This window comes from Pleurodeles waltl, chromosome 7 (genome assembly GCF_031143425.1).
Source record: "Pleurodeles waltl isolate 20211129_DDA chromosome 7, aPleWal1.hap1.20221129, whole genome shotgun sequence".
In the NCBI taxonomy this organism is placed as follows: Eukaryota; Metazoa; Chordata; class Amphibia; order Caudata; family Salamandridae; genus Pleurodeles; species Pleurodeles waltl.
Genome location: NC_090446.1, coordinates 898,438,886 through 898,451,361, shown reverse-complemented (window position 1 = coordinate 898,451,361; position 12,476 = coordinate 898,438,886). Strand labels below are relative to the sequence as shown.

Below are 12,476 nucleotides of genomic sequence, written 5' to 3'. Positions count from 1 at the left end.
GTGACCATTGTGATGCTAGGCACTGTTGTAAGGGCCGCATGTTCAACCTTGCGTTTGGGACAATGGCTATGCATGAGGACATCATGCCTAGGAGTTTCATCACCATTTTGACTTGTATTTTGTGTTTTGGATATATGGCCTGTATTACATTGTGAAATGCCTGAACCCTTTGTGGACTTGGAGTGGCAATCCCTTTTGTTGTGTTGATTGTCGCCCCTAAGTATTGCTGTGTTTGACACGGCAGAAGGTGTGACTTTGTGTAGTTGATTGAGAAACCTAGTTTGTGGAGGGTTTCTATGACATACTTTGTGTGTTGTGAACACCGTTCTAGCGTGTTGGTTTTGATTAACCAATCGTCTAGGTACGGGAACACATGTATTTGCTGCCTTTTGATATGTGCAGCTACCACTGCCAGGCATTTTGTAAAAACTCTTGGCGCAGTTGTTATTCCGAATGGCAACACCTTGAATTGGTAATGTATCCCTTGGAATACAAACCTTAAGTACTTTCTGTGTGAAGGATGTATCGGTATATGGAAATATGCATCCTTTAGGTCTAGTGTTGTCATGTAGTCTTGTTGTTTGAGCAGTGGGATTACGTCCTGTAATGTCACCATGTGAAAGTGATCTGATTTGATGTAGGTATTTAATGTTCTGAGATCTAATTTAGGTCTTAGAGTCTTGTCCTTTTTGGGTATAAGAAAGTACAGAGAGTAAACTCCTGTTCCTTTCTGTTGGTTTGGTACTAATTCTATTGCTTCTTTCTGTAGCAATGCCTGAACTTCTAGTCCTAGAAGATCTATATGTTGTTTTGACATATTGTGTGTTTTTGGTGGGAGGTTTGGAGGGAATTTGAGAAATTCTATGCAATAACCATGCTGGATAATTGCCAGTACCCAAGTGTCTGTTGTTATCTCCTCCCAATGTTTGTAAAATTTGCTTAGTCCCCCCCCCACAGGTGTTGTGTTGGGGATGTGTGACTTGGAAGTCACTGCTTGTTTTGAGGAGTTTTGGGGCTTTGGAACTTCCCTCTACTTTTTGGGAACTGTCCCCCTATATATTGTCCCCGAAAACTTCCCCGCAGATATTGGCTCTGATAAGTGGGCATTGTTTGTGAGGTCGTGGGTTCTGTGCTTTGCCCTCGAAACTGTGTTTTTCTAAATGTGCCTCTGCTCTGTGGGGAGTAGAGTGCGCCCATGGCTTTGGCCGTATCAGTGTCTTTCTTAAGTTTTTCGATAGCAGTGTCCACCTCCGGCCCAAACAACTGCTGTCCGTTAAATGGCATATTCAGCACAGCTTGCTGTATTTCTGGTTTAAATCCTGACGTACGCAGCCATGCATGTCTCCTTATTGTCACTGCTGTGTTGACAGTTCTAGCAGCTGTGTCTGCTGCATCCATTGCTGACCGTATCTGATTGTTGGAGATACTCTGTCCTTCTACTACTTGTTGTGCTCTTTTCTGGAACTTCTTGGGCAAATGTTCTATAAAGTGTTGCATTTCGTCCCAATGAGCCCTATCGTATCTGGCCAACAAAGCCTGTGAGTTTGCAGTACGCCACTGGTCTGGCCTGCTGCGTCGAATTTTTGACTTTCTTTCTCTGGAGGTGGTTCATCTCCAGAAGTATGTGAGTTTGCTCTCTTGCGAGCTGCCCCTTCTACAACTGAGTCCGGTGTTAGCTGTTGTGTGATGTACACGGGGTCTGTTGGTGGCGGTTTATATTTTTTCTCCACTCTTGGAGTAATGGTCCTTCCTTTTACAGGCTCCTCAAACACTTGTGTGGAGTGTTTTAGCATTCCGGGTAGCATGGGAAGACTCTGGTACTGGCTGTGTGTGGAAGACAATGTATTAAATAGAAAGTCGTCTTCAATGGGCTCTGCATGCAGGCTGACATTATGAAATGCCGCTGCCCTCGACACCACCTGTGCGTAGGCTGTACTATCTTCTGGTGGCGACGGTCTAGATGGATAACAGTCAGGACTATTATCCGACACTGGCGCATCATAAAGGTCCCACGCGTCAGGGTCATCTTGACTCATCCCTGTATGAGTCGGGGATTGCATCATAGGTGGAGTGGCTACCGGTGATGTTTGCGGCGATCGTTGTGGAGACGGTGGCGGGCTTACTTGTTTAGCCACCTTTGCCTGTGGCTGCTTGTCTTTCTCCTGGAAGGCAAGTTTCCGTTTCATTCTAATAGGAGGGAGAGTGCTGATCTTCCCAGTTTCTTTTTGGATGTGGAGCCTTCTTTGGGTGTATTCAGGCTCCATTGTCTCCAATTCCTGTCCAAATCTATGTATTTTCATTTGTGAGGACAGTCCTTGATCCTCTGTGTAGGAACTTGATTTCGGTTCCGAGGCCGGATGTTTCGGTATCGAAACCTTTTCGGCTACTTTTTTCGGTTCCGATGAAACCTTTTTTATTTTCGGCGTCGTTGTTTCTCGGTGCCGAACTTGCTCGGAGCCGCTATCTCGGGCCCGAGATTGCTGTGTGGCGGTATCTCGACCGGAGTCGGATGACTTCGACACAAGCGTGCCCTTTTTCTGTGCCGATGATCGGTCACCTATTTTTCGGGTTAAACCATGGCCTGTTGGCGGTGGCGTCCCCTGGGCTTTTGTGGTCTTCTCGTGAGTTTTATGTTTCGACGTCTTAGTCACGGTTTTCGGCATTTCTTCGGGATCGATCTCATCCGAGTCCAATTCCTGGATGGAGAAGGTTTCTTCTTCCTCCTCGAAACACCCTTGTCCTGTCTGCGCCGACGCCATTTGCAGTCTTCTGATGCCAGGGAAGGTCTCTAAGGGCTGCAGCATGTCTTATGCCACCCTAGGGACCCCTCACTCAGCACAGACACACTGCTTGCCAGCTTGTGTGTGCTGATGGGAGAAAATGACTAAGTCGACATGGCACTCCCCTCAGGGTGCCATGCCAACCTCCCACTGCCTGTGGCATAGGTAAGTCACCCCTCTAGTAGGCCTTACAGCCCTAAGGCAGGGTGCACTATACCACAGGTGAGGGCATATGTGCATGAGCACTATGCCCCTACAGTGTCTAAGCAAAACCTTAGACATTGTAAGTACAGGGTAGCTGTAAGGAAATGCCTCCTTGGCATGGTTGCCCCCTGACTTTTTGCCTGTGATGATGCTATGTTTACAATTGAAAGTGTGCTAACCAGGCCCCAGCACCAGTGTTCTTTCCCTAACCTGTACTTTTGTATCCACAATTGGCAGACCCTGGCATCCAGATAAGTCCCTTGTAACTGGTACTTCTAGTACCAAGGGCCCTGATGCCAAGGAAGGTCTCTAAGGGCTACAGCATGTCTTATGCCACCCTGGAGACCTCTCACTCAGCACAGACACACTGCTTACCAGCTTGTGTGTGCTAGTGAGAACAAAACGAGTAAGTCGACATGGCACTCCCCTCAGGGTGCCATGCCAGCCTCTCACTGCCTATGCAAGTATAGGTCAGTCACCCCTCTAGCAGGCCTTACAGCCCTAAGGCAGGGTGCACTATACCATAGGTGAGGGTACCAGTGCATGAGCATGGTACCCCTACAGTGTCTAAACAAAACCTTAGACATTGTAAGTGCAGGGTAGCCATAAGAGTATATGGTCTGGGAGTTTGTCAAACACGAACTCCACAGCACCATAATGGCTACACTGAAAACTGGGAAGTTTGGTATCAAACTTCTCAGCACAATAAATGCACACTGATGCCAGTGTACGTTTTATTGCAAAATACACCCCAGAGGGCACCTTAGAGGTGCCCCCTGAAACTTAACCGACTATCTGTGTAGGCTGACTAGTTTTAGCAGCCTGCCACAAACCGAGACATGTTGCTGGCCCCATGGGGAGAGTGCCTTTGTCACTCTGAGGCCAGTAACAAAGCCTGCACTGGGTGGAGATGCTAACACCTCCCCCAGGCAGGAGCTGTAACACCTGGCGGTGAGCCTCAAAGGCTCACCCCTTTGTCACAGCACCGCAGGACACTCCAGCTAGTGGAGTTGCCCGCCCCCTCCGGCCCCGGCCCCCACTTTTGGCGGCAAGGCCGGAGACAATAATGAGAATAACAAGGAGGAGTCACTGGCCAGTCAGGACAGCCCCTAAGGTGTCCTGAGCTGAGGTGACTAACTTTTAGAAATCCTCCATCTTGCAGATAGAGGATTCCCCCAATAGGGTTAGGATTGTGACCCCCTCCCCTTGGGAGGAGGCACAAAGAGGGTGTACCCACCCTCAGGGCTAGTAGCCATTGGCTACTAACCCCCCAGACCTAAACACGCCCTTAACTTTAGTATTTAAGGGCTACCCTGAACCCTAGAAAATTAGATTCCTGCAACAACAAGAAGAAGGACTGCCTAGCTGAAAACCCCTGCAGAGGAAGACCAGAAGACGACAACTGCCTTGGCTCCAGAAACTCACCGGCCTGTCTCCTGCCTTCCAAAGATCCTGCTCCAGCGACGCCTTCCAAAGGGACCAGCGACCTCGACATCCTCTGAGGACTGCCCCTGCTTCGAAAAGACAAGAAACTCCCGAGGACAGCGGACCTGCTCCAAGAAAAGCTGCAACTTTGTTTCCAGCAGCTTCAAAGAACCCTGCAAGCTCCCTGCAAGAGGCGTGAGACTTGCAACACTGCACCCGGCGACCCCGACTCGGCTGGTGGCGATCCAACACCTCAGGAGGGACCCCAGGACTACTCTAAGAGTACAAAAACCTGTCCCCCTGAACCCCCACAGCGCCGCCTGCAGAGGGAATCCCGAGGCTTCCCCTGACCGCGACTCTTTGAATCCTAAGTCCCGACACCTGGGAGAGACCCTGCACCCGCAGCCCCCAGGACCTGAAGGACCGGACTTTCACTGGAGGAGTGACCCCCAGGAGTCCCTCTCCCTTGATCAAGTGGAGGTTTCCCCGAGGAACCCCCCCCTTGCCTGCCTGCAGCGCTGAAGAGATCCCTAGATCTCCCATTGACTTCCATTACAAACCCGACGCTTGTTTCTACACTGCACCCGGCCGCCCCCGCGCTGCTGAGGGTGAAATTTCTGTGTGGGCTTGTGTCCCCCCCGGTGCCCTACAAAACCCCCCTGGTCTGCCCTCCGAAGACGCGGGTACTTACCTGCAAGCAGACCGGAACCGGGGCACCCCCTTCTCTCCATTCTAGCCTATGTGTTTTGGGCACCACTTTGAACTCTGCACCTGACCGGCCCTGAGCTGCTGGTGTGGTGACTTTGGGGTTGCTCTGAACCCCCAACGGTGGGCTACCTTGGACCAAGAACTAAGCCCTGTAAGTGTCTTACTTACCTGGTTAACCTAACAAATACTTACCTCCCCTAGGAACTGTGAAAATTGCACTAAGTGTCCACTTTTAAAACAGCTATTTGTGAATAACTTGAAAAGTATACATGCAATTTTGATGATTTGAAGTTCCTAAAGTACTTACCTGCAATACCTTTCGAATGAGATATTACATGTAGAATTTGAACCTGTGGTTCTTAAAATAAACTAAGAAAAGATATTTTTCTATATAAAAACCTATTGGCTGGATTTGTCTCTGAGTGTGTGTACCTCATTTATTGTCTATGTGTATGTACAACAAATGCTTAACACTACTCCTTGGATAAGCCTACTGCTCGACCACACTACCACAAAATAGAGCATTAGTATTATCTATTTTTACCACTATTTTACCTCTAAGGGGAACCCTTGGACTCTGTGCATGCTATTCCTTACTTTGAAATAGCACATACAGAGCCAACTTCCTACAAAGAGCCACGCCCAAATCCACGAAACCTCCTGAAAAATCTGGAAGAGGCCGTGGAAGAAGGAGCTTGGAGCCCTAACGACTTAGCCGTGGCCCTGCTCTCCTTAAAACGTTCCAAGGCCGAATCAGCCTTGGCTCCAAACAGTTTGTCCCCATCAAACGGGAGATCCAACAATGTGGACTGTACATCTGCAGAAAAGCTTGAGTTACGGAGCCAGGCCTGCCTCCTTGCCACCACAGTTGTGCCCATTGCTCTGGCCACCGAGTCGGTCGTATCCAGTCCAGTCTGGATAATCTGGGTCGCAGCAGCCTGGGCATTTGAAACAACATCCAAAAGACCATGGGGAAGCTCTGTAATTGATGAGGAAATGACATCCATCAGAGCATGAATATACCTCCCCAGAATACAGGTTGCGTTGGTGGCCTTCAACGCCAGACTGCAGGATGAAAAAATCTTCTTGGACTGCGCCTCCAGTTTCTTTGAATCTCTGTCCTCAGGCACCGTCGGGAAAGAACCAGGCGCTGACTTGGATGAACAGGAGGCCTGCACCACCAAGCTCTCCGGCGTAGGGTGCCTAGACAGAAAACCAGGGTCAGTTGGAGCCGCCCGATACCTCCTGGCCACGGCTCTGTGAACTGCTGGGGAAGATGCCGGCCTCTTCCACACCTCTAACACCGGATCCAGCAGAGCGTCATTAAATGGCAAAAGAGGCTCCGCCGCAGCTGAGGCCGGATGTAGCACCTCTGTTAGAAGGTTTTGTTTTGCCTCCACCACCGGCAAAGGTAGGTCCAAAAAACTAGCTGCCTTCCGTACCACTGCGTGAAAGGAAGCAGCCTCCTCAGTATATTCTCCCGGGGACGAATGATCCCACTCAGGGGAAGTGTCCAGCCCACTGGCCGACTCCAGACCACGCAGCCCATCACCCGAGTCCTCTAGCTCTCCTTCCTCCAGGGCTCGTTGGTACTCCTGCTCCTCTAATACACGTAGAGCACGTCTCCTCGAATGAAGCCGTTGCTCAATACGCGGAGTCGACAATGCCTCCGCCGAAGTCGAAGATCGGCGCCGATCTTCAGAAGCCACCGACGCAGCGTCCGGCGCCACAGGTAACTTCGACACCGACGAAAGAGCAGTCGAAGCAGATGGACCCACCGGAGTCACAGGCCGAAATCCCGACGTCGACGGGATGGAAATCCTCGGGGCCAATCCCTCTGAAGCCACCGGAGCGGCCACCGGCTCCCCGGGTCTCCCCATTGATTCCTATAGGCCCTGAGCTGCTGGTGTGGTAACTTCGGGGTTGCCGTGAAAGCCCCCCCCCCCCCAAACGGTGGGCTACCTTGGACCCAACTTTGAATCCTGTAAGTGTTTTAATTACCTGTGAACTTAACATTTACTTACTTCCCCCAGGAACTGTTGATTTTTGCAGTGTCCACTTTTAAAACAGCTTATTGCCATTTTTGTCAAAACTGTACATGCTATTGTGATAATTCAAAGTTCCTAGAATACCTGAGTGAAATACCTTTCATTTAAAGTATTAATTGTAAATCTTGAACCTGTGGTTCTGAAAATAAACTAAGAAAATATATTTTTCTATATAAAAACCTATTGGTCTGGAATTTGTCTTTGAGTGTGTGTTCATTTATTGCCTGTGTGTGTACAACAAATGCTTAACACTACCCTCTGATAAGCCTACTGCTCGACCACACTACCACAAAACAGAGCATTAGAATTACCTCTTTTTGCCACTATCTTACCTCTAACGGGAACCCCTGGACTCTGTGCACAATTTCTTACTTTGAAACCGTATATACAGTGCCAACTTCCTACAAGAGGTTTTTCAGTCACATATTGAGGAGAACCTAGGTACAGAGCATTTCCATAATCGATCCGAGAATTAATAAGGGCCTGGATAAGTCTTCTTGCTAAGAAAGGAAGAAAACTGAGTACCTTTCGTAAAAATCTCAAGATCCCAAAACTATTGTCAGCAAGCTACTTAGCCTGGTGATCCATAGTGAGGCTGGAATCAAGCCACATACCAAGTCTTTTTTATCAAAGGCTTTGAGATGGGTAGACTCTCTAGACATACAGGGCGAGGGTGGGGATAATGTTTTGAGACTCTTGCCCAGTATCAGCATCACAGTCTTGTCCTCTAAGTTTCAGCTTGCAAATGGCCATCTATCTTGGAGATATGGAGCGAAACTGGGGTGAGAAGAGCTGGCACTAGGAGATACTGAAATCACCAGCTCAGTGTCACTGTATGAGACTATTGACAGCCCATGGGAGTGTTCAATTTCAGCTAATGGGTGCATGCATAGATTAAAGAGTGGGGTTCAAGTAAGATCCCTCAGGTACCCCACAACTCATAGGTAAAGTGTTGGAGTAAAAGGCATGATCTATGACCTGAAAGGTTTGGTTCTCCAAGAAAGAGGAGATCCATTTTAGGACAGGGCCTTCAATGCCAGCTTTCGCTATTCAACAAAGGATTGTGGCACTATCAACCGTGCAGAATGCCACGCTGAGATCCAAAAGGATAATCTCAGTTGAACCTCCTTGAACCAACAGATGTCTTGGATCAAGGATGTCAAAAGATGTTTGTTGACGTGCTTTTCTAAAAACTTCGAAGCACTTGGCAGCAATGAGATTCGCCTATAGTTACTCAGACAGAGGGTTAATGACTTTTTTTTAATTATTTTTTCAAGTGGTTACACTACTGCATGCTTCCACTGAGAGGGAGCATGCCCACATGAGAGGGAAAGATTAAGTAAGTCTACCAAGGCTGGGGCAATGCTATCTCATCCCAGCCTTAAAATGTGAAGCTGAGAGTGGTCAAGTGGGGACCTGACTATTATACAAAGGTCTGTGAGAAGGTTCACTGTAAGGTCAGACACAGTAAAGGGGAGCAGGTAATGATGTGACCAGTTTAGAGGTGGTAGGCTTTGCACCTGAATGTGAGTTGCATTGCTGAAGATCAGGTCAATAGTGTGTCTATTCATGGGTGAAGCCCTTCACTAATTGTGACAACTGAAGCGCCACCAGGTGATGTGAAAGATTCGAGGTGCTGTCATTTATATTCTCGAAGTGTACAATAAAATCCTCAAGCAGGGTGAAGTTTGCCCTGTTCATGGCTAGACCCGCAACCAGGTCAGGGTAAGCCTGATGAAAGTTGCCAGGCAAACACGGTGGTCTGTACAATAAAATTCAGGGAAGGGTAAATGTGGGACTGAGAGTCAGTCAACAAGTTCTCACAGTTCGGCATTTGAAGAGGAACAAACATACCCTTCAGTGTTTACTTGTCACTTTAAAAGCAATAAAAACAATAGTTCACGGAGTTCAGAGATTATTTAAAATAAAGTTCTCCAAGTTTTTAAAATTCTACAAACATAAAAAGAGATGGTCAACGTACGATAGGACAGGTGGTTCGATTGCTGTTCTGAGCAAGTCCACGCTGCATCCTTCATTTTTAAACGGACCAGCTGGAACACTAGAGCGTGTCTGGACCAAGATGGACACTCGTAGATGTGCAAACAAAAAGCTAAAGTACGCATGCTAAGTAGCTATTTCTCTTCTGGGCTCCCCTTCTAGCTCAGTCACATTTCCACCAGAGAAAAACAATTCCCACACATTAAAAGCAACAAGATAATAGTTCACGGAGTTTGCTAAGTATTTAAAATAAACTTCTCTATGTACTTAAAAATCTAAAAAACGTAAAAAGAGTTTGTCACCCCCACAACAGCGTCAGACGGTTCGGCGCCTGTGCTGCACAATCAGGTACAAGCGTTTAGATGCTTGAAATGGCCAATTCTGTCTTGTAGGAAACTACAAAATTAATCAATCATAAAAACAAAATTTAGTTCAAAGATGTTTTATCCCTTGAGATACCTTCACTTACCATGTGTAACCAATCACTTTGATCTTGTCAGGACCTGCGCTTAACCAGCTCAATGCCATTTGCACTGTAGGCTGAAGCACAGAATGTCTTAAACATCAAGTCAAACTCCAGCAGAAAAAATACAACTGCAGTGTGTGACATCACACTGATGAAACTGTATCCCAGGCCACGAGAGACAAACTAATACACGTTTTTTGGTCTCATGGGACACTTGGAACAAATAAGGGTTTACTAAAGATGCACATTATGTGCACACCCATCATCTCTTATATTCTATAATACTGTTGTACTGATACGCAAAGCCTCAAACATTAATCAAGGAAAAAAAATGTAGTCCTACCAGATTCAGGTCTGCAGTCTTTGAGAGCAGTTTCACATATGCACCACCACACTCAATTCCGTTTTGGAAATTAACCTCATACCTGGAAAAAAAAAAAAAAAAAAAAAGGTTTGTATCAATAAATTAATGCATACCTTTGTGGTTCTTTGCAATAGTGCCAAAATATAAAATGAAAGCAAATTATAACAAGCAACATTTTTTTTTAGAAGCAATGGTTTTATTGTTTCTCTAAACTTAAATACTCTGCACAACTTTGCAAAGCTGTGCAGCCCTACTCTCTAGGTTTTCTGAGCCATCTTGTATTTTAAAACAATGTGACTGGCAATCACTGGATGTTTCCAAGTCTACTGCACATCACAGCTCTGCTTTAAGTTAAGGAGGCCACCCAAATGGCTATGCATTTTGGGGTGTAGTGGCCAATGCGGTCCTTTGCCTTCATCATATCTGAATGAACATGTATGAAGTCTGTAAGTTTGTGTGGGATAGCAGATTCACTGATGGACCGGTCCATGAGCAGATGCATTTACTTCTGTTGTGTGTGGTGTATAAACTTGGGGTTTGTGTGTGTCAAGCTGGTGAGAACTATGAGATATCCCAGCTTGTACACTGTACACCTTTCCCGAACCATTTTCTTAATATTCTTTATTGTGTTTTTCTCCCTTGGCAAAATGAGCAGATGTGGACCTGTGTGTGTCAAAAAACAACAAATGGTCTGATTGGGACATAGAAGATTAGAAGCCATCAAAAGTTGGCCAAAAAAAGAAAAAGAAAAAAAGAAAATGAGTTACTTACCTGTAACTACAGTTATCCAGTATTGGTATCTTTCCCAAACTCACATACTTAAATCATTCCCCGTCAAAGTGGGAGTCCCATTGTACCATAATAAAGCAGTACGCAATAATTATAATAGACTATAATGGTAGTAGGCCTATGTTTTTTTTTTTTTTTTTTTAAAAAGGACCAAGCTTAAACTTTTGTTACCAAAAGAGGCCGAATGCCTCATATTTGAGCATAAGTGGGAATAACATCCTTAATTATAAGGGGAGCCTCTCAGTGGAGGAGGGTGGTTCGCCTGCGAATCTACGCAAGATACCAATACTGGAGAACTGCAGTTACAGGTAAGTAACTCATTTTCATATCCAGTATTGGTTCTTTCAAAGATTAATGCTTAAGTCAGAATAGCATGCAGTATTGTAGGCAACTGAAGTACTCTTACAGGATGGTGGGTAAAAACAAAACATTTTCATAACAGCTAATACAACATACCCATTTCTATGTATCTAAACATACATTTGAAATTGTAAGCACTTCTACCTGAACATTTAGATGAATAAACATTAATAGAACAGGAAAGCGGCAATATGCAGCTAAATGAAAATGCATTAGAATTAACATGAATTAACACCTTTATATAAAGAAGCTCCTCTTTTTGGAATAGATGGCGCAACAGTTTAAACAAAGTGATTAACATGAACCTCAGATTGAGGAGAGAGTAATGCGTAATAGGGGAAACTGTCAAGTGAGGTAACAGTGCTTTTCTTATGTTTTCGTTCATGCCCTATTGGCCCTAAAGTTAGCTGTTGCTAGCTGCTCACAGGGGATGATCAGAGAGGCCAGAAATTTATATAAATGGGCTGTATGTAGCACAGGCCTAGAAAATATGGGAGGATACCGTCTGGCAGAAGTTGTTTGAAGTATCTATATCTAATGATAATAGGACTTTAGGAAGGTACTTTCCCAAGGTGCTGGGGGGGGGGGGGGGGGGGGGGGAGGCTGGGCTTAAAGAATGGGGGCTGTGAAACTAGTGCCGCAATAGCCTCCTTGAAATCTTCAAAAACTCCTGGTCCACACAAAATACCAGGAGATTTATTGAAATATGAGACGATAATCTAGACCAGCTACATAAATATGGTATCTAATGCAGTAGCAGCCGGTGGCTCCATTCCCAATACCTGGAAGGTGCCCAAAATAATACCAGTTTTCAAGAAAGGTGATGAGTACCCCACAAATTATAGACCAATCAGCCTTACTGATAACTTACAAAAAAATCTTTGCAAGACAGGTTCTCGATAGGCTGTTGGAGTGGGTCGACACTAAGCAAGTCTAGTCTCCCCTTCAAGCTGGCTTTCGACCCAAAATTAGTACTTTGGATCAAGACTTTCAGCTGGTTCTTCTACACTGGAAGTGTGTACTTCCTGCTAAAAAACATTTGTATGCTGCTTTTGTGGATCTTCAATCTACGTTTGGTCTGGCCCCTAGAGATAAATTGTGAGAGACTCTAGGCAATGGGGCTAAACCTAGGAATTTAATACATCTTATAGCGTGGTTACATGAAGGCATCTATGCACAAGTGAGATGGGGCAACCGGGGTGAACTAAATGATTGTATTTCCAAATAGCACGGTGTTCACCAAGGCTGCGTCAAGGCACCAACATTATTCTCTCTATATATAAATGAGGTGGTTCAAGCTCTATCTTCCTGCCAAAATGATGATACCACTTTAA

The 12,476-nt window shown here is 46.0% G+C and overlaps 1 protein-coding gene across 1 annotated transcript in view; it reads right to left on the bottom strand.

The window, feature by feature from the left end:
• The window catches only part of CANX (calnexin), a 439,945-nt gene that overhangs the window by 236,366 nt on the left and 191,103 nt on the right, over positions 1–12,476 (bottom strand). The window contains exon 6 of the mRNA XM_069199501.1: positions 9,973–10,054. Within this exon, the coding sequence (XP_069055602.1) occupies positions 9,973–10,054 (82 nt within the window). The remainder of the gene's footprint in view (positions 1–9,972; positions 10,055–12,476) is intronic.